This window comes from Zeugodacus cucurbitae, chromosome 5, assembly GCF_028554725.1.
Source record: "Zeugodacus cucurbitae isolate PBARC_wt_2022May chromosome 5, idZeuCucr1.2, whole genome shotgun sequence".
NCBI lineage: Eukaryota > Metazoa > Arthropoda > Insecta > Diptera > Tephritidae > Zeugodacus > Zeugodacus cucurbitae.
The window spans coordinates 50,018,748-50,042,853 of record NC_071670.1 but is presented as its reverse complement, the minus strand read 5'-3'; the positions used below and the strand labels follow the sequence as shown (position 1 = coordinate 50,042,853).

The following is a 24,106-nucleotide window of genomic DNA, read 5'->3' as shown; positions in this document are numbered from 1 at the left end:
CAATATGGCGTACAGCGTTTTTCTAATTTAATCGGATTCGCTTGAAACGCGTTATTCGCGAGTTTTCGGGGTCGCTGATTGAGAATGCGGTATCGGGTTTTTCAAAATTCAAAATAGCAGACGCTATTTTGAAAAAAATCAACGGAATCACTCGAAACTCGTTACTCGGAGGTGTTACAAATCTGGAGTAGGTTTTTCAAAATTGTGCATGAATTTTTTAAATGTGTCAGCATATTGGTTCGCTATTTTGCATTTTTGAAAAGTAACGTCAAATTCATAATCAGCGACCCCGAGACTTTACAGTGCACATCTCAGATAAGAGGTAATATAGCTTAGCGAAACTACGTGAGAATTCGCTGATTCAAAAATTCGTCTCAGAGCAAGTAAGAGTACTCAATGTTTCACTAGTTGCTTCAACTTCTTATCAGAAATCAGCAAAAAAAATATAAAAAAATCAAGTACAAAATTAGCATTGTTTGCTCATTTTAACTATCTTACATTTAAACTTTGCTGATTTAGATTACGTTGGAATTGCCCAGTGCCCACTCACGGTATGTAGTTAAAATGTCAACAGTACTCGTGTTAACTGATTACACAAAGTATAATACAAAAATGCTACGTGATAGTTTAATTAACGCTTAATCTATTTCTAATAATAAAAAATAGTCTCCGATTCTAAATAGTATATGTATATATATACAAATATAAATACTATATATGTAAATATACATTCTAGAAAATTGTAATTTCTTAGTTTAACGTTTCTCTCAATTATAAAATGAAAGCAACTTTGTAAATTCCCTCAATTTACAAGTATTATATATGAGTAGTCAATAGTTAGTCGTTTTAATTAGAAAATCTCTATTTGTACTGACATACACTTATTAAACATTCAACTAACAACTCCGTGAAATGCTGCTTAGCATTAACATCGGTATTAAAAAGAAAGAGGTCGGCTCTATGTAACCTGGATTCAATCAATTCAGGTCAATGGCACCAAATTATTAATGGAATTATTAAGCGGGTTTCGGAAGAATTGCATATTATAAGCGCGAACTGATTGCATACGTTCAGAAGCATTCTGGTGATAGAGGTCGACACTGTATGGTAAAACCTTTAACTACTCACTACAGTTAACGACCTCGATATAGCAAACGGTATAAGTTCCACATCCCAAAGCATACCCACATTACATTAAGCTGCTCAACTACAAAAGCGACAGTAAGCAGAACGCGGGAGCGAAAAATCAAAGCTCTTGATCTACCATTGGAAATGGTTAGACTCACACGACTTCATTTATAGAAAAGCTGCTGACGGTGATATTGAAATATCCCACATAAGGTGGCCCTAATGCACAATATATATATATATATATACATATGTACCTCTAGCAGCATTCCCCTGTTACTGAAAGAAAAGGTAGAAAATAGCAAATAATGTTTACTTAAGAAAATTGAAACCAACAGATTGCATAGCATGAAATGATTAAATTTCAAAATGGGAGAACTGTGCCAGCCTGACATCGGTAAATATACAAATGTTTTTTCTACTTATTTTACTGCAACGACACACAAGACACTGAGAGAGCTAATGCAAAGAAGCAGAATTCCTACTGCAAAGTTTTTTTTTTATTCCCAGCCAAGTTTGGATGTATGCAGCAGTCACACACAGTATGCACGTATTTAGAAAGTCAGGCAATGGGTGGCACAAGAAATGAACGAGTGAAAAACAAATAACGACGGGGACTGCGACAAACAGCGCAACCAGGTAAGAAACGGTTAAAACGTTCGAGAGAAAAAACAACAAGAAAAGTAGAATCAACGAAGCTTGAAGACGACGATAAAGCAGAAAAAAGTGAAATTAAAGCAAGCAAATGTATATGTATGTCTATGCAACAATAGGTGGGAATAGAGGGGAAAACGGAATGACTACAGGAAATTTTGAAAAACTTAAACGAAGCAGTGACCATAGCGTGTCAGCGCGTATGAATGAATTCGTAGCCACTGTATTGCTATTTATATTTTGGAACAAGGCACGTGAACTGTAATACTTTTCTATTTGTGCACACATATGCATATATTTGTAATATGAACACACGGTGAACACGAAATCAAACCCACATATGTACATAGTCGCTCGCCAGACCAAAGACCCAGCAAAGCGTTGAGAGTGCTATGTGCTTGCAGTCAGGCATAGAGTCATTATGAATACTGCTCAAGTCAGGCAGATATCACGTCAAAAGCATACGAATTATATACACACATTTGAGAAAGAAGAGTGAAGCAATGAAAGCACAGCAATCATTTTACATATCGTACGTAATGCGCTTTGGCTACAGAAAGCTGTCAAACGAAAACAGTTCAACTAACGGCTGCCAAGCACAATACTTTTAAAATAAAAATAAAATAATATTAATTATTAAAAATATTCCCTTATGTGGCCTGTAGAGCAGTGTATAAATAGAAAATGCATTATTACGCGACTGGTCAATAAGCGTGTTTGAATGACTCATGTTTATAATTACGTTCAATAATATACGCTTGAATTATGTACAAACGAAACAAGAAAATATTTGAAAAATCAAAATACATTGCCAAAAAATTCCTGATCTAACATGCTTTCGACAACTCTTTTCAAGTGATTATTCGTATGACTCATGTTTCATAACAAACCATATTTAATTGGATTACGATGATAAGGGAGAAAAGTTTTACAAAATTATAATAAATAATAAAAATACATTTGATGATTATTTGACACAACACACCGGGTAGACATTAGTCATTAAGCTAAGTAATTCAGCTTTTGTTTTCTTATGAATAAAATGCTATCGATAATACTCAATAAAATAAACCCAAAAACCACTAAACAGCTCACATCCTACTTTATCAAGATAACCTCATAATATAAAAGTCCCTGAGATTCATTTACAATATGTCTGAATTTTTATTTGAACTACTGCCCCTCAAACCTCGTCCAAACTATATGTATGTGGATTACCGCGCTCAAACAAAACTTTTTTGCACTGCATGTATAATAATACAGTTTCCAACAGCTTCATAAAACCTCGACAAACTTGAAATAGTAATATTAAAAATAAATCTACGAACTCCATAGTTCACATTTACAATTTTATAAAACTTACATTCAAACAAATAGAAAACAATAATAATGGCGATAACAAAAACATAACTAAATGGATTTAACTAAATAGTTCGATAACAAACATGTAATGGATGAGTCAATATTTAATATTCTACACTTCATTAGTCTACGAGTATACGCAAAAAATCTACATGTGTCTTACTCATTGAATTTTTCAGAACTTTGTACTTGATTGCGTTTTCAAACAACTGTAATAACAGCAATGCAGTTGAGAGGATTGATAGTGTGAACTTTACAGCCAGCAGTCAGCTAGTGGTTGTGAATCATCACAAACTTATAAATGTCGGTTGGCGATAGGCGATCTGCGACGTTAAGCCGTTTAAAAAAAATGTATAAAGATTATCATAAAGAACTAACACAATGATTTTACATAAAAAATATTGTTCAAAACATGCTTGGACCACAATGTTTTGCATAATTTTAAGGCGAAAGTTAATACCCATTTCTTATCTCAAATATAAAAAATTATATGCCAAACAACCCGGCTAACAGATAAGAATACGCGAGCAAGAAGCTAAAAGAACGAATATTAATGTATATATGTATATAGGTATTTCTTATGTATATAACGTCATATGCATGTGATAAGCACGAAAATTGTGCAGAAACTTACAAAATATTAAAAAAAAGATAGCAAAGGGACGTTTTGTAGTTAGAGGTTAATAAATTATTATACACAACACTGAATAAACTGAAAGCAGATGCTGACCAGAAATATTTACATAAATGTAAATACAAAATCTCGTATATGTATTTTAATTTTTTTTGGAAGAAGACCGCAAATGATGAATAAAAAATAAAATACCAACAAACAATAAAAAATTAACTGTTTTAACACTCTCAAATCCACACTCATATTGAAATTTTGAAAAAGTGAATGAGTACATGTACATATGTACATACATATTTTAGTTGTTGCGGTTACGCTTTTAGGTGGTAAATTTTTTTTTTAATTTGATAAAAATTTTACATTCATTAATAAATAAATTTTTCGATATGTATGAGTAAAAAAAAATATTAATAAATTATAGCCTCAAAAACCTTGCAATTTTTTTTGCTCGCCATATGCATTATATATATAGATAAGTGTGTATGTATTTACATACAAACATATGTACAAACCTATTTACTAAAGGAAATGACTTATGAATAAGCACAGTAACGCGCCAAATTAAAGTAGAATGTAGTCGCATTTACATAAATTTTAATGTGAAAAGCCAATAAAGCGACTTGAATGCTAATAAACTTGCACAGATAAGATTAATACAATACTTTTATATAAATTAAGTGGCACTGTGTGTGTGAGTGCAAGTCTCCAACGGAACCGATGATGCTGCCAACGAACAAATTTATATCGTTAACGCTGATGCGCAAATGAATTATGTATGTAAAATAATAAAATTAAAATGAAATTGAAAAACTCACTATGGATAAATTTAGTAGGGAAAACATTAATTTTAAATTGAAAATATGGCAAAAATCAGTAATAAAGCAGTGGGTGTGTGTAACAACTCAATATTTGAAGCAAAATGGCTAAAGGTAGGTAATCTTACCCTTTTGAAGATCAAAAAACTTCGTTAATCCTTTTCTTTTCCAGAGGAAATGCCACACCTTTTTGCTACGTTCATCTGGTTGCTGTTCTGGTTGCTTTACTTCAATTTTTTCTTCTTTTTGTCGTTGTTTATATTTATAATTTTGTTTATTTTTATTTCGCTGCATATTGTCACACCCATTCCTTCTTGTGACAGTTTGACTGTATATACCCCCGTGTTCGTCACCACTTGCGTTCAATAACCCGCCCTTTAAAACTGTAGACTGCGCACATCAATTATTAACACTAGGTGTGTGACTGGAATTAAGACCCGCAGATGACGTAGATTCATCAGCCGATAACGTTGTATCGCCATAGAATCGTGGTTCATCATGCAGTTCATTGGCTGCACCAGTGCCTTCTTCCTCCGAATCTTCATCACCAGAACTATCCACTAGTTTGCCAGTGCCATTACCATTACCATCAATAGACCCTGTTGTTAAATTATCACTAGCATTTGCTAGTGTCATTTTGGACGATTCTGCTTTAACTACTTTGGAAAGGCGTTCATAACAAGCCGTACAGACACGTACAGGTTTGGAGCTTTGTTGTGGCAGTAAAAACTTCTTGGAGGAGCACGGACCGCATACTACAGCTCCACAGTTGCGACAATGATGACGTCGTACTATCATCGTGAATTGTGTCTTTTTACAATTCATACAGTGAGTGGCTTCCGCATCTGGTACCCAAACGGCCGCATGATTTTCGACAGGTTTTTTTCCGCTCTTTCGAAGTAAATCTTCCACACACTTGTTGATATGTGCCATCCATTCTTGTTTTTCAGTACCTGTAGCGGCGTAAACAACAAACGATTTTGTTGTGGTACGTATGAGCCAACCATTGCGATATTGTCCATTATCCTCCAAAGATTCCAGTGATACTTCTTCCAATGGCATAATATGTTGTTTGTTATATTTCTTCTTTCCAATTACAATATTCCCATATACCAGTATGTCGTTAAATAGGAAAAACTGTCGAGACTTTGGTCGCTTGCGGCACATCTTGGTTAAAACACCTTCGCCAACAAGTACGCGTCCTGGAATTGCTAAAGGCACACCAGAGCTGCCAAAACAGCTTTCGACCATGGCAATACGCCTTGAATTTGCTTCAGAATTTACTAAGCGATCCACCATTATGAAAAATTTAAAGGTAGGCTTTTCAAAAGTTGAGGTGTGGCTAGTGTTGATTTCAAAGGTGAAACACCAATATTGTATATTTTATAGACGGGTTGTTACGTAGGCGATGCACTTGTTGGAATTGAGATACAGACGCAATCCGCTGTCACCGAAACTGCTTCAACAGTCTCTTATGACAAATATTCACTATATCAATAATTTTTTTGTAGGCATAATAAATTGCTTATAAACACGATAATTACGTAAAAATTCGAAAATGTTATATTTCAGTTGTAGCAATATCACGTAATAAGCATTAAAATACTTTTGTTTTTTACAATAGTCACCGCACTTGATACCAAATTAAATATGCTCAAATAGGAACAAAAGTCAAATCAATTCAGTCACTTCTTTGCTTCCTAATCATCACTTGTGCATTTTACTGTTGGTAATTGGAATTTTTTCATTCCACTTTACCTATTTTCGCAATGAAAATCTGCGCTACCATATTCTCAAATAAACTGATTCTTTAACATGTACAATTTCCGACAATAGAATGATTGCCCTCTCACTTCGTAACCGTAATAATATAATTTTTTAAGTTAAGTGAATCACTAAAATTTTAAGTTATGCTCAAAAATTAAATTTCTCAATGAAAATTTATCATTGATTAATGCTAAAGAAACTTATTGGCAACACATCGTTTTACATGAACGACAGGGTAAAAAGTTCTCATTTGGATTATTCGTATTTTCTCATTCTCAGTTGTTGTTATTGTTTTTAATTGATTTCGAAATGGCGATTACGCTCTTTTCGTGACTTTCTCAATGGTTGGCCACAAATACGCAATCTAAACAAATATGGACACACGATAAATGCTGTGACGAAATTATGATTTTTCGTAATTTTTACGTAATTATTGGTTTATAAATAATTGTACCCACAATGATAATAATATAACTGAAAATCACAACACAAAGAAAAAAAGAAAAATCGCGACCAGCACAAAAGAAAGTGGTATGAAATACAAACGTAATTTCGTCCACTGATAATTGACAATGGAACTCGATTTAAAAGGTACATCACAAAAGGGAAAATGTTTGACAGCAAACCAATGATGCCACATTGCCAAGAACAATACAAATACTTTACTTTGTTTCGTTACATTCAGTTTGACAGTTCATTTTCGTATCTGTCAACCTTGTACATTGGCATTTAAATAATAAATATTTAAATTGTATAAAAGTGATGGTTAATGTATACAATACAAACGACACTTGGTTAATATTACATTCTATCCACACATTCTTAAACAAACACACAGCACCACGAAATCTAATTGTATCGTTTGTTTTGCTTACAATTTCTACCTGTTTCTGTTTCTGCTCCATAACCCGCTGAATAGTTGCATCGTACTGTTTACGTTCCTGTAGACGACGTTCGGAATGAAGATTAAATGGGCATGGAACCAATACGGTTTGCGTCTTCTTTGGTACAAAAGGTTCCTCATGTAAAATGGTTGCAGGTCGAGGTTCAAATTTTGGTTGGTGTATTTGTTTCTTTATGTCATCCAACTGAAAAAATATTAAAGTTTTTTTAGTCACTTAGAACTTATTCTTGTAAATATTTCAATTACTTTCTCTTTTCTTTTTTCTTCAGTTTCGCGTGATTTCTTTAGAACCATAGGGGTTACTGGTACTGTCACTGCATGGAGTACTTTTCGCTGTTGCAGAGATTTATGGCATGCGCTAAAATTAGGTACTGGTCTACTATGAAATTCTCTCTTTTTGCGCTCCTCATCCAAACACTTTCGTAATTGTTCCTCTTTTTTGCGTTTATAGAGTTCACTGCATTGGTAGGCGTGAGGAATTGTGGGTGCAGGCGCTGTAACTTGTTTTGCAATAGTGCCCGTTGCCACTGTGCTACCAGTTGTTGATGTCGTAGGTTTTTCAACTTCCTCCTTTTTCACACCGGGGTTAATGCGTGCTTTATTCCGTATAATTAATGATTCAGAGAGCTTTATAGGTTTCGATAAAGCGGGCTCAACATCGTCTGTATTAGATTCTGAGGGTGCTTTATTTTTATTTGCACCTGGGTTTATTCGTGCTTTATTTCTTGCAATTAATGACTCTGAAAGAATCAATGTGCTTGTGGGTTGTGCCTTTATTTCATTTACGGATTTAAAGGGCGCTTCACTTTGGCTATCTGTTTGACTTTCTTCTTGATTCCGGCATATTTTACCACCGGGGTTTATTAGTGGTCGAATTTTAATATTTTGTATATCAGGTTTAATGTCTTCATTTAAAACTGTGTGCTGCAGTTTTCTGTTTATCTCAGGTGTAAGTAAGTTTATATTATTTACATTTTCTTTATCCTGAATTGAGTTAAATGTATCATCCAATGTAATGGCGTCTAAAAATGAATATATTTAGCGATATTAATATCTTCAGATTATTTTATTTAATAAAATTACCAATTTCTTTTAGTAAATCCATTCCTTCTTCTGATTCGTCCAGACGTTCGTGTTTTATATGTTTTTTGGCTGTCATATCGTATTATCCAAAGAAAAGAAATATTAAAAATAGCTGTTCTTTTTTGACACTAAACTAATATAATTAATAAGCCAATAATTTAATGCTTACCAAAGAACTTTTGAGAATGATTTAATACATGATTTCCCACTTCAATATCGTCCCAATTGAAGTCATTTGCCCTTACGTGCATGTTCCCATTTACATAATCCATGAAATTATCCGCAAAATAAATCAAACGATATCCAGAAAAATCAATTCACTAAATTTTTACACTAAAAAAAACTTTGATACTAACAAGAAGGATTTTAGCGCGAGACGTTTTAAATTTACAGTTTGAATGTACATACATATATTCAATGAAATAAGAGAATGGTGACAGAAGTTGTAAAACTATTGGCATTTACTTAGGTTAGAACGAATAAGCATGATTGCACGTACGACTGTCAACAAAATGTAATAGAATGACTATGAACTGCGATTTCGATTCTTTTACAAATTTGAGTTACCGGGTGTATGTATGTGCAAAAAGCGGAGAAAAATTTTAAGTTTTAAATAAAAAAAATCCTTGTATTATATTATTTGAAATATTATATTATAATTAAATTATAATTATTATTATGTTGATTTTGTTAATCCTGTATAATTGAAATGAAAATGAAGTTTATTTCAATGTCTTTGGCTGACTTTTTACCAAAAAATCTGTTTTTCTCTGAGATCCACTGAGAGAAACATAGAGGGCGTCATCTCCTTCTACTAATGTAACATGGTGCTAAAATGGATCAAATAGGGTAAATGCTCCCCTTGCTCTCATATATCTAATATAATGATTTTAAAAATTCTTGCTGACTGTGTGAGATGTGCTCCGTTTAGGATGGTAATAAGTCAGGGTAAAATAGCAAAGATGGTTGAAATCATATTGAGCGGCCGTCTTATAAAGGGGTTTTCAAAAAGAGCGCTAAAAATAATATATAACAAATAAAACGAAAACGGTTTAGGATATCAATGAAATTCGATTTTCCTGTGAAAGTACTTGCCATTATGTAAGGAACTCGATTTCTTTTGCATGGCCACCACGGGCATGCTTACAGAAGTACAGACGCTGAACCCAATTTTAGACGGTTTTCAAATATAAATCGGCCGATACTGCTGCAATTTCACGTTCGATATCCGTACGATCTTCATCAATCGTCGCCGGCTTGTTGACATAGACCATAGACTTGACGTAGCCCCACAGGAAATAGTCTAACGACGCTAAATCGCACGACCGAGGCGGCCAATTGACTAGGCCATTTTGTGTGATAACACGTTCACCAAACTTGGTTTTCTATAAATCGATTTGACATTCGCTGTGTAGCTTGTGGCGCCGTCCTGTTGGAACCATATACTGTCCAAATCCATATCATCCAATTCGGGCCAAAAATAGTCGCTTATCATAGCGGTAGTGATTCCCATTCACAGTAACGTGTCGGTCTTGATCATCACCACCGGCCCATAAACCGCACTAAACCGTAAATTACGTAATTTTTCGGGATGCAATAGTGACTCATGCAGTACGTGTAGATTGCTGCCTGACCAATAATATTTTGCTTATAGACGAAGCCATTCAGCCATAAAAGAGCCTCATCGCCACGTAGGATGTAGCGCTCTTAAAGTTGAGGCCACTGGCTCCGAAATTCGGTAGTAAATTCCAATAATTTCGACACGTTGTTGGATCGTATATCTTTCCATGATGGAATAGCAAACCTTACTGAAGAGAAATGTAAAACGAGCGGGGGAAAAATAGGGGTAATTTGCTGTCCCTAGCGGTCTACTTTTATATTGAATAAAAAGCAAGCATATAACATACAATTTGACCCATATATACGGCATAATGTCCAATATAGGAGCTAGAAAAAGTTATGACTTGATTCTAAAAATTTTTGGTACAGAGACACACTATTATAAGAAAAAGATTCCCTCTGAATTAAATTAAGATATCTGAGAGATTTGCCGATATTTTAGGTGAAAAATTACCCTAAGGTACTGAATTCTTCATATTCGATATCCGGGCATCGAAAAGTTATAGTCCGATTTCAATTTTTTTTTTTTCAAAAGCTATAATCCGATACTGATCACATACAGTAGTTGTGTAAAGTTTTATTACACTATCTTCATTGGTTCGTTATGTATATATTATAAAGTGAAGGAATGAGATGGAATACAAAATTGAGTTATAAGGAAAGTAGTCGTGGTTGTGATCCGATTTCACCCATTTTCCACACGCCCATTTTCCATTTTGTAAAAAAATCTGAGTATAACATCCTTCTGCCATTTCTTCTGCAAAATTTAGGGTTTCTGACGTTTGAGTTGAGTGAGTTAACGCACTTTTAGTAATTTTCAACATAACCTTTGTATGGCAGATGGGCGTGGTTATTATCCGATTTCCACTATTTGCGTGGTGTATGATGGGGTACGTAAGGGAAACGACTGCAGAAAGTTAATTTTTGATACAATATTTTTCAAAAATTTTAGGTCATTGTATAGTAAATATATTCAAGAATACTCAGTTTAAATTTGAAGTTGATCGGCCAATTCTCGTTGAGTTATGATGTCAGCAATTTTGAGAAAAGTCGTTTCGAGAAAAACGAGTTTAGAGTTTCGACTATAGCGGCTTATAGTTATATTTGAAGAGTCTTCTCAAATTTTTTATTAGTATACATTAGATATTCTTCATGTTTGAAGAAATTTACGTAGGCGCCTCGAGTGTGCAATTTCTGTGTGGAGGGCAAGATGCAGGTCGCATTTTTCATCTGAAACTAAAAAAACAAAAGAAATTTTTAATTTTCAATAGTGTAATTCCTAGGTGAACCAAGAAAATTCAACCAAAAGTGAATTCAAAAATTTTTCGCAGATTAAAAAAAAAATGCATTAAAAAAAATTTACTTCAAATCGTTTAAAAACCGGATTAATGTTAACTTTCTTAAGGTTTAGGTTTACCTAGAAATTCCAAATACAACGCATTTTGATTCGTTTCGATAGGACGTTTACTTTTTTTCCTATCTTGCCCGCCAATTGGAAAAAATCATAAAAATGGAAATCCGAGAAATCGCGTGTCAAATTTTTGTTCACAAAAAATCGTAAATTTCTTGAACTTACCCTATTAATATGCTAATCAGCGATTCCTGCTCCATGTAACTGTCCCTCGGACTCTTCAAAAAATTGGTTTTCGGCCAATAGCTCACGAAAAAAAAAACGATTTTTTGAAGCCTCTAAAACCCCCTTAAAAAGCCGTCGTTTTACAAGCATACGAGAATTCGCTGAAAGAGCCTAAGCCGATTCCAAAAAATCCCGAGTTTGAGTGTTTCGACGATTGGAGGAAGCGATGGCATAAATGCATAATAACGCTATTTTGATGAACTATTTTGAAGCCGACAACATTATTGTAGACGAATGTATAATTTTTTTTTTAACGAAAATTACCGTTACTTTTTTCACACAGCTCGTATCTTGTTAACATCCCAGAAAACGGTGGTCATACCACTTCTAGCCGAGAGAAAACTCTTCTATTTCATCGGAGCTTGATAATAAATTTATTTTGTGATAGTTCTACCATTGGAGGCAAAGTACTTATTGGAGTGTCCTCGTATGTACATATATATTCTATAGAGCTTTTGCGCGATTTCCTTATCATTGCGAGTAGACAATATGTCGCCTGTAAAACTGTAAAATTCTATTAATGCACACCAAGTAAGCCAAAATTGGCTTAGAAAAGAAAGAAAGAGAAAGAAGAAAATAATAATAAAGTCCAAACATTTTTTATAATTTTTTTTTCGCTTATATGTATTACTGCCGAACATTGAAACCAGAGCGATTTAGTTCACTAATTTTAAAGCATTCGCGGAGTATATACACAATTATGGATCGTCAGTATTAGAAATTGTTTCTTCAACTATTAGCTTGGGTCGTCAAAATCCTCGTTCATTCGTTACAAGCGTCGTCAGAAGTTGCCCTGACCAAAATTTTTTCAAAAATATTAATGAAGTTTAAAATATGGACAATTTATTTAGAATGTTGACAAAGGATTTTTTACACTACCCTGCTTAGCACTGTTTTTAAGCCCGTCTCGAATCCAGCAATCCTTCTAATTTGGATATTAGCTCTATGGATCCAATCTGGATGTGTCGTACCTTTCCTATTACCAATATTTATACTGAAAACAAATATTTTTTTTCCATTTTTAAAAGCAAAACTCCAACAACTACATTTCAACAAATATCGGCGCATTTTGCTTACTGTGCCTATAACTGTTAATTCAAGGATGCCCATTCGCATTCCCGTATGTGTGTATTGTTCATTGGTATTGGTGTACGTGCAGGTTTATTTATATTTTGTAATGGCCTCGTGCCTTCAACAAGGTTATGCATTGCTGCAAAACCACGCTGCATAAATGGAAGTGTGCTTGTACCAAACCGTGTATGTACTATATACATATATAGTCGTGTGATTGTGAGTGATTTTCGCTTCGTTTTTTGCTTTTATCTCTTATCAGCTGCTAACGGAGATTTGTGGTTTTTTGCGCATTTACCCCTTGGCCGTGACGACCACAATGCGGCTGCTCTATGCTTCATTTTTAGAACTGCTTAACATTTTTGTTTTATTCCTTTTACTCATACTGGCCGCTGTGGCAATGAGCTATAACAGCTAAACTCGGTTTTGCAGGATTTTGAAGCGCGTATTTGCAGAGTTTGGTTAGCTACCGAGAATCGCTATTTTTGTGTTATGTTAAATTTCGTATTTTTTAACAAGGCCTTCAAAAATTGCTATGACGACGTTCTTTCATAAATGAAAACGTGAATTCTGCTGAGTTAAAAGGCGATTTCTGCGTTTATTCTTTCACTGTCACTGTTTTGAGTTAGTGTGTGTATACGTGCATGTGAGTGTATTTGAACTGTTTCCGCCTAATTGTATGCTACAATTCTTCATTGTTGTACATACGTGTTCTTTGATAATGGTTTGTCATTTCATATTTCCGACATTTAAGCTTGTATCCTTTATTATATATGTACGTTTAATTAAATTCAAGGAGAGAATTTGTATTGTAAAAATAGCAATTTCTAAGCGAAAAAGTTTTAATTTTTTAAGGGGATATACCAGTGTGACATTTTCAAAAAATCAATTTTTTTTCATTTTTTGCTTATTCGATAGTTTATACATTCAAAAATATCCTGTGAAAGCGGTAAGGTCACATGTTGAGTAGTTTATGAATGGCAACGTTCTAAAGTGCGACCGCTCGCAGCTATTATAACAATAAATCCTACAAGTTTCATTTCAATCAGACATTTATTTCATTTCCAAAAAAATCCTTGAAAATATATATTTTTTGAAGTCTGTAAAGCAGGCTTTCCCTTTAAGGTTCTCTTTAATTTTGGAAATAGGAAAAGTCCCACGGAACCATGAATATGGAGGTTATGACATCATTACAGTATTACTTATGGCCCAAAATTCACGAACAAGCAATGATGTGTGAGCCTTTAACAAACGCCAAAAAATCGCCAAGCCCATAAAAACAAGTATGTATAACTAATCAATACAGCAGTACAATTACATCGTATTTCAGGGGTATGAATATCAACGCAAATAAAATCTTTGGCAATTGAACTCTCCAAACCCGTGAAATTTTAAATTTTACAATTCCCATAATGTGGAACACACCACGTATATGTACTACATGAGGAAGGATACAATTTTCACATGTTTCGAATTGTTGGGCCGATCCGAGGCAGAGTTTAAGATGCAAACAGTCCCATTTATCAAAGAAGAAAGTGTTCATTCATTATCACAATGCACCACCATCACCTCGTTCCAGTTGGTCAAATTATGCTACGAATTGCCGTCCTATCCCTCGAATTCTCTACATTTAGCCCCGTGTGACCGTTTTCAAACATGGAAAAGTCTTTACAGACCTCCAGAAAGAAGGAGCATCGGTGAAAAAAAAGAGTCTACTTTTAGACAGAAACCGTCATTCTTCATAAATTCTAGCAAGTATTTATCAAACCACCCTCTTACAATTACACACACGTAATTTCATAGGACTTAAAAAGCTTTTTCGCTCTTCTGACTAACAGCAAAAGCTCTTGGCGTAACACAACTGTTGCTTTCGCTGGCTTCAATGGTTGTGTGGAGTTAGAACGCGCATCAGTTGACTGATAACAGCGGCAGGATTCAAACAGGTTGTCGGAAGAATGTCTTACTTGTGTGAGCAAGTGAAATTGCGTTTGTTTGGCTATAAATAATTAACTAAAGAATGAAGTAAAAACAAAACAGCAAAAAAGCGCGGCAAATTTGTAGTGAAATAACAAAGAAGTGAGAAGTAAAAAAATTGATAAAACTCTGGCAATTATGAGCATTTTTAGAAGAATTCTGTGTAAGAGTGTACAATAGAAGCGAACTAAACCGTTGGTGTGAGCTTTTTATGTGTGTGTGTTACAAATTATGTGAAGTATGAATATCATCCTCGACAACGGTACAGGGGCAAATACAATAGATGTCTACAGTATTGATTGGTCTCAGGTGTTTGAAGTGGACACAACAGCTAACATATATGAATGTGGAAGACAAACATATACAGTTACAATTACTAGCGCGTAAAGGAAGCGAGTAAGAGAAGTAAGAAAAAAAAACACTTTGCAGATTCATAATTCTTGTCTGGTAGTACAGTGTTTGAGTGTCATTATCAACATTTGCCATTAGCGCATTTCTTGGCGTTGCTGCACACATTTAGACCACTTTGTGGTAACTTCCTGCCACTGCTTTGAAATTTCGACTGGCGAAATTAATGAAATTTTTGCGGCAAAAATGTGAGATGGAATTCGAGCGCGAATGGTAACTGGTGTGAGGTCGCTATTTTGATGAACTTATTAGATTTGTAGGTTAAATATGTTTTGAATAATATATTATTTACAGTTGTGCTTCGGGTATTATTTATTTATTTGCTTTCTCTAATTAATCGAATTAATATTAGATCAAAGAGGCAAACGGACCTGGAAATGAGGAAATGGTTCGTTTTAGCACTTCAAATTTTGTTTTTGCAGCTTTTAAAATGGTTATAACCTCAAAGTTCTAGACAATTACTGAGTAGGGCATTCAAAAGTAGCATTCATTATCAATGGAAAACCAAACACCTAACCAGTCCCTTTTCAAAACCGTCCTAATATACCTTTCAAAATGGTAAACAATTATCAGATGAAGTCACTATTATAGCCTTTGAGTTAAGTATTCAATGCACTGAGTGTTTATGAACTTGTGAAACACAAGCTTATAACATCAATAATAAGAAGACAAAGTCACAAAAATACAGTCATTAACTCCCGAACTCGTGTTTACTGCCAAAACTAATGAATAGCTTGTTGTTGACCTAAGCAACTTCTTTTGGTGAACTTTTTCAGCAATAATCGAACGACGACCAACGTTTTTCGTGCGAGTTTTTTGTTTTTGTTCGTTTCACATTTCTTCTATTTTCTGTTAGCTCTTTGATAATTATTTTTTCCGGCATTCGTTTTTGTTTTGTGTAGCGAACTGCTTTCCTTAATTAAAACGAGAAAAGTTGGTAATATACTCCGTTCATGTTGCAGCAACGCGGTTGAGCTTAGGTTAATAGAGTTTGTTCTATTTTCTGCTGCATATATTTATGTGAATATGTTTCGTATGTTTAACAAACTGATAGCGTAGCGGACAGCAGGTGTTGGTGAGAAACTCTAATATATCGTATGTATATATATTTGAAATAAAGCACGGTTTGTACTTTGTTGAACAGCACATACATACATATAAACAAACCACTTTGATATTCCTCAACTTTTCAATTTCGCTTTTAATATCGTCATATAGTCAAAAGCTTTGCTTAATAACGCACTTAGAACTCCAGACCGTTAAACACTTATGTATGCATGCATTCTAAACTGAGTATGCAAATTATTCTACATTAACAAGTATGTATGTATTCACGTTTATATGTCTATACTTAAAGTCTTTTTGTGATAATGGTTCACCCATGACACACATTGGCACTTACAACAAATCGCTAAAACAAATTAAAAGAAAAAAGGTAACTAGGTAATGTAATATGATCCAGCACATATAAGTATATAGATAGTTACACCCATGTAGGAAATTTTGGAACTACTGAGTCTTCTGATATGTCTTTTAATATCGTGCTATGAATTTGAATTTTCAGGTAATAAAAAGTTTGGATAAGCTAATTGTTAGACGCTCTTTCGGCACTCTACCCGTTTAGTTCAACAAATCCCACTTCATAAGCTCATTGGACTCATTGAGCTTTCTTCTGTGCGGATTTTTGAGTTCCCGACGTAAGTTTGGAGGCGACGCTCTACAGACCCAAAACATCAACTGAAATATAACTTTAGAATAAGTGCGATCGGGTTACGTTAAGACAAACGAAAAGGGTCGAATCTCGATGAGCCGCCGCAAATGAGGACCAAGTAGGATTGTCGGTCAGGGTTCTGCTATGCCTTTGGTGGGATTGGTAAGGAAGCATCTATTATGAGCTGCTTTCTTACAACCACGCTCTTAATTCGGACATTTACTATCAAGAATAGGACTGTCTGAAGGCAATAATCGCCCGAAGGGTCCAGCTTTGGCCAACATGAGAGAAAATGAGTTCCATCAGGACAACGCCAGGCTGCACACCTCGAAATTGACTTTCCAGAAGCTCACGGAGCTTGGTTGGATGGTACTTATTAGAGCTCTCGGTATTCGACTAATCGACTAACCGGATTAACCGGATAGGGCATTATTCGAATATTAACCGCTTCGATTAACCGCTCATTTCCGACCATCCGGTTAACCGTGCGTTGTCGACTATTGGAATAGTACAAGTTCATTCATTTTTTATTACATTGAAAATAGTGAAACTCACGAAAAATGATGCGGAAATTGTATATTCATATAAAAACAAAAAAAAAAATCAAAGGCTGCTTGGATTTCAAACAATTTTCATTTATTTAAATAATCGTAGCAGTGGAACTATTCGAATAGTCGCAGTGTTACGATTAGTCGAATACTAATAATCGGTTAATATTCATACGAACGGTTACAAATCGGATATTCGAATGATCGGTTTTCATTTTATTCGAATAATTTTAAGAGCCCTAGTTCTTATGCATTCACCGTATAGTCCGGATTTGCCCCAAAGTTCCTGTGAGCTCCAGGCTTTAGCACTATTAAACTTATTCCGTATAATTTTCGCTCTTAAATTTAATATTTTCTTGAATTGGTGATATGCGGTAGTTGCCATTAAGATAATATACATTTAATTGAATACATGTCATATTAAAACTACCATGTCAAAATTTAGTAAAAGTCAAAGAAAATATCCTTTAGCCAAAGGCGGTAGTATATTAAAAACTAAAAGCAAACACATTAATGGCATAGCTTACAGAAATGAAAAGTAATTTCCGTCAACACCATCTTTATTATTATTTATTAATATTTACCGATGAACACACATTGCCGATTATTCATAAGTTCAGCGAAATCATATGCTCTTCTGCTTATCCCAACAAATAATACATGCAAATATCATACAAACACGTATATATGTGTGTTCTTTTTTGTTGATTTATGTTTTCTCAAGACTGTCATTTGCGCTAATAATGGCCAAAGAATTTTATACGGCTGTTGTCAGAAAATTTGATGTGCCATTTACAGCTATAGGGCGTGTACATCAATCAAAACATAAATATATTGTAACGACACACGACACACATACTAAATATATATTAATAAAAAATATTTGAGGATAAATCTGAATCTTGAAGTCGTCAGTGATGACAAAGGGTTTACTAGAGAGAAGGAAACGCATTCCAACAAGTATACATTGACTCATAGGAATTTCAACATGTTTATTTGGAAATATGTGTAAATGGTCTCAAGAGTTCCTTCAGCGGTCTGGCTCAATATATGGTGGATATGTTTCATATTAGTCATTATTATTGACAGATCGGCTTTCTAAGTGAAAATTATACACTGGGAAACCTTCATGAACAACACACCTCGATCTCCAAAGTAGGTTATCAACTATTCTTTTCTCTCCGAGAACCAAATATTTATCATTTCTTCAGCGAAATCTTTCATTAATCACGTCTATCTCTAATTTAGTGAGAGGGCATGTTTCATCCACTTACTACAAATAAAGGTCCAATAAAATATAGAAAAGAGTACAGTCGGTTGTATACTTAGATTTTGATTATTTTTAATATATACATTGGGGATATATCGGAAATATATCGGATATTAGCAGTAAATTTCATATAAGTTATCTTGAAATATTTGAAACCAAAAATCTCACAATTATCTATACTACTATTATAAAGAGGAAAGATTTGTATGTATGTTTGTAATGAATAAACTCAAAAACTACTTTGCAGATTTCAAAAATTCTTTCACCATTGGACTGCTACATTCACCCCGAGTAACATAGGCTATATTTATTGCTAGAATCTCAACTTTTTGGAAATAGTTCACAGGTAAGGATATCAAAAAGACTCCGATAATCTTAATCAGAAACTGAAAATCGTCTTGCAAGTCATTCTCTTCGCATCGTAATCGCGTGGCAGAGAGGCGAGTAACGAGCGCTCGCAGCTGCTTGAACAAAATTTCAAAACCTCCCAAGTACGGGCTTGAGAGTCGAGTACGGAGCGTATGCAGCAGATTGAAGAACAAAATATTATTATAGAAATATACAAGCTCGCACTAGGGCGACGAACTCTGAGCGTTCCCAACGCCTTCATAATTAGACTAGAGGTCGTAATAAAGTTTTAGATCATTACAAATAAAATATAATTTCATATTCGAATTTTCCTCATAGTGTAATAACTTAAAACTTTTGAAATGTTTGTTTAAACCCGTGCGAAGCCGGGGCGGTCTGCTAGTTTGATTATAAATTAAAGTAATTCTCACGGGGTTCTATTGATTTCCTATAACCATATTCACTTACATACATATAGAAGTGTATTGAATATGAGTTCCACAATATTGCACTTTACACAGGTCATTGCCCTGGTAGAATTTGAAATATAAGCTTGTTGCTGCCCAGGAGTGCAAACACTGTAATTATTGTTGTCACTGAGTTTCCTGGCATTTAACCCTAACTGACACGCCCACCTACGGCACATCAACCCATTTGCTGACAGACAACTTTGCGGTCCAGCCATAAAATTGCGGGCAAGTCTGTGGTGCTGTCAGTAGGAGGTGCCAACAATAGCCTTTACCTTAGGGACCGCAACACCTTTACTAACGGCGTCTCATGTTACTGCATGTATCGCAGAGCTATTTATAACTTTGCTCTGCTATTGTCATAGTAAGTTTATACATTAAAAGGTTATACTAGTATATAAGGTAGACATATAGACCACATAAGAATAACTGTAAATATAATAGACACACATTACAGTAAATGTGTATGTATGTATTTGATAACTGTTCAGTTATCCTTGTGTAGGCTTTGCCTTCATGCTATGTAACATATACATATGATTGATGTGTGTGTATAATATTTACAATGCTGACGCGCCTCTGACTAGACTATAAATTAAAAATCATCAAAGTAAATGGTTATCTTCTTCGCATGTCATCGACACACATTTTTTGGCTACAGTTTTGATTGTTGTTGCTTTAATTGGAAGCTCCTGGATTAAGTAACATTTTCAAAATGAGCAGGCGGATTTCAAAATGACAGTTTTTAATTACCAAAATTAATTAGAAACTTATTTTTCAAAGACCATGTTGATTAATGCATATGTGTGCATTTTAATTAAAATTAATTTCTTATAAAATTCTGAGCCCAGAATTTAATGTAAAACTAGAATGAAAACTGATTTCTCCGTCCCCATGAAAGTCGGGACTACATAACTGAAAGAATTCGGATTTTTATCCGGCCAAGGGCTATTAGCTGACGCTGTAATAACAATTTTACTCGTATGATTTCGGTCAAATTTTTATTTTTTTTCAAAGATCCAACTTCAACCGCTTAAATAATTTAGCTTCTTATAAGCTTTATCAAAAATTGAATAAAAAGAAAATTTTTATTAACCTATATTTTTACTTTTTTGGTAACTTACATACTATAATTAATAATGGCGTTTCCAGAAAGGTAGATTTCGAAATTCGAAATCGATTTTGAAGGCTAACTTCGAAAACTTCTGGCTCAATCTCCCGGAAAATTTATATTTGGTCCAACATACGGAAAAAAGTCAATAAATATCAGTAATCAATGATTGAAATTGTTTTTAAGGTTTTTTCTAAGGAATGATCGGTAAAGCTATTTCCCAAAAAATATTTAACACTATATCTTCTGAAACAATTTGTAAAAGATTTGTACCTTAAGTCTCATTAAAACCGACATCAAAAAACAATAGTTTTGTTCACATAACAGTTGTTTGTAAGTCATAAAACTAAACGAGTCAGATATATGCTTATATATATCTATAGGGATGAAGAGACGAGTTGAAATCCGAATGTCCGTCTGTCCAAAATTGAGTCAAAATTAAGATATCTTGACGAAACATGGTACATTATTCCTTGGCACATTGAGGAGGTTGGTATTGAAAATAGGTGAAATCGGACCATTACCACGACCGCAAAATGGCGAAAATCTATAAAGTCTCATAACTGAGACATAAATAAAGTTATAAAAGTTAAAAAGGGGGATATTTGGATGTAATTTTTTTGAAATTTTGTGCAAATCTCGCAAACTAATAAAGCTATATAAATCAAATTTTCTGCAGTCTTTTCCATACACCATGAAAATAGTTCATATCGGATAATAACCACGCCCACCTCCCATACAAAGGTTAGCTTGAAGATGACTAAAAGTGCGTTAACTCACTAACGGAAAACATCAGAAACACTAAATTTTACAGAAAAAATGGTGGAAGGAAGCTGCAGTAAGATTAAAGAAAAAAAATGGAAAATGGGCGTGGCGTTGCCCACTTATGGGTCAAAAACCATATCTCAAAAACTACTCGACCGATTTTAAATAAATTCGGTACATACTACCTTCTTGATACCCTGAAAACACGGATGGAAATTGGCGAAATCGGTTTACAACGACGACTATTTCCCATATAACTCAATTTTCTAATTTCTTCAGATTCCTTCACTTTATAATGTATACATAATGAACCCATGACGATAGGGGAATAAAACTGCATACCAATACGTATGTTATCTGTGGCTTCACTTATGGAAAAATTGTCGAAATTAGACTATACATTTTCAAGGCTCTGGATATCGAACATGAAGAACTCAGTGACTAATGGTAATTTTGATCAAATATATAGGTAAATCTCTCAGATATTGTAATGGAACAAATGGAATCGTTTTCTTGGAATAGTGTGTCTCTGTACCAAAAATTATTAAAAGCAGGTCATAACTTCCTCTAGCTCCCATATACCTAATTATAGATTTTTCGAAAATACGGTGGGCTTTATTCCGCATATATCGGTTAATATGTGAAATATCTAAGCCAAATTAAGTGAGCATATAGTCTAGGATATAATGTATGTTGGTGGTGAAAACGATTCAGAAATTAACTCAGCCCATATATAAAATATATGATAATTTTCGTTATTCTGCTGGACTTTATACTGAATGTATTATCGAAACTACTATTATAAAGAGGAAATATTTGTATGTATGTTTGTAATGAATACTCAAAAACTACTGTGCCGATTTCAAAAATTATTTCACCATTGGAAAGCTACATTCACCCCGAGTAACCTAGGCTATATTTATTGCTAGAATCTCACCTTCTGGAAATAGTTCCCAGGTGAGGTTATCAAAAAGACTCCTTGATGGAGAATCTTAATCTGAAACTGAAAATCGCAAGTCATTCCTTCTCTTCTCTTCGCATCGCAATCGTGTGCCAGAGAGTCGAGTAACGAGCGCTCGCAGCTGCGTACTGAAAAAAATTTCAAAACCTTCCAAGTACGCGCTTGAGAGTCGAGTACGGAGCGTATGCAGCGGCTTGAAGAACAAAACATTAGAAATATACAAGCTCTAGGGCACTAGGGCGTCGAACTCTGAGCGTTCCCAACACCTTCATAATAAGAGAGAAAGACATTGCAAATAAAATATAATTTCATGTTCGAGGTTTCCTCATTTTACTTTTTTATATGAACCCACGAAAGAAACGGCAAAGTACCTACATTAGGGTGGCCCTTATTTTCCAAAGTATTCCGATTCTCGATCGCACCCCCTAGAAATATGCGAATAGCCCAAAAACTAAGAATAGGAATTTATACTGAACATTAAAATGTTATAGTTGTTATTAAATAAGAACAGGATAATAGCGTTCAAGTTGTGTGTAAATACTTTTGACTACTGCGAGTCTTCAGTTCATTTGCTTATTTCTCCGCCATATTTCTAGCTATTCTAGCCAAACCGACTTCATTCGCTCGGGAATAGATCAAGGTTTACAACCACATAGCATTTTGTTACCCTGCGACAACAACAACAACAAGCGAAAGCTTTTTCTGTGAAACATGTAAAAAAACGTCCGACGTGTAAATAATTTTGACTACCTCTGTATGTATGACAGAGTGTGTACTTATAATTTTTGAAATGTGTGTTTAAACCCGTGCGAAGCCGGAGCGGTTTGCTAGTATTTTAATAAAACTATATCAATAAATTGCGAGAGTATAAAATGTTCGGTTATTTTACCTATACATAGCCCTTCATTACTTGTTTAATTAGTCTTTATTTTTTACGGATCAATGAAACAATTTTGCTTCCAAAAATACACGTACATTGCCACACAATGTAAACTGACCTCCATGGGAAGAAGGTTACTCATACGCCATGTGTGTTCATGGTTAGAAAATTTCAATAATTTGGATGCACAAAACAAATTTTCTAAACAATCTACACTTGTTGGCAAACTAACAAACATAGGTACGAGTATAAATAGTTAAATAATTGTTCAAGCGTAAATAAACCATTATACACGAGTTATTTGCTGGCATAGAAATTGGCGAAAATTTCGATATGATATTTGTGTGGAAAAAAGTATTTTGCGCAAATAGCTATCAATGAAATTGTGCAAAACTCAAATTAAAAAAAAAATCGACAAATACTTTTATGGATTTGTAGTGAATTCTCTTCTAAGCTTTCCCTTAACAGTTTTCCCATTTGGAAAACACAAAGCACCCTTCAGCTTTCATATACACAATGGGAACAGATTTTGTGTAGTAATTGTAAATTTTAAAAATATTTTGGTCATTTAAACAGTCATTTGCAAGATAAAGGGTGCCACCGCACACACATAAGTCTACAATATACAAACGCACTTAATCAAATATGGACCATTGGCGCAGATTAAAACAATTCCATTGATGGCCAATCTGAAGTGTTTGAGCAATTGTGTACACTTTCAACTAACGGTAATAGTGACGTTGTGCAAACATAAAGTTTCAAATAAACGTAAAATAAATAAGAAGTATTAAGTAGAAAAACAAACAGCTACAGGCATATCGATGCGTTGTAGATACGCATATATGTATATTGCAGACTGATGAAGGAACGCATTGTACAACAAAAATATTGATTACATACTGCAGCTGTTGTTGCTGCTATTGAAGAATGCTTGAACTACTTAAACCAGAGGAAATTGCCGTAGCGTCAGTAAATGAAGCGAACTATCAAAG

The 24,106-nt window shown here is 34.3% G+C and overlaps 1 protein-coding gene across 2 annotated transcripts; it reads right to left on the bottom strand.

The window, feature by feature from the left end:
* Positions 1-4,728: 4,728 nt before the first annotated feature.
* LOC105217286 (pleckstrin homology domain-containing family F member 1 homolog) lies at positions 4,729-6,972 on the bottom strand. Of its 2 annotated transcripts, none has more exons than XM_054232317.1 (2): positions 6,816-6,972; positions 4,729-6,078 (listed from the first exon to the last, which is right to left on the bottom strand). In XM_054232317.1, the coding sequence occupies exon 2, from the start codon at positions 5,887-5,889 to the stop codon at positions 4,990-4,992; it is 900 nt and encodes a 299-aa protein (XP_054088292.1). In that variant the 5' UTR covers positions 5,890-6,078; positions 6,816-6,972; the 3' UTR covers positions 4,729-4,989. The 2 variants fall into 2 exon arrangements, with proteins under 2 accessions (XP_054088292.1, XP_054088293.1); XM_054232318.1 differs by having other exon boundaries at positions 6,812-6,830.
* Positions 6,973-24,106: the final 17,134 nt, after the last annotated feature.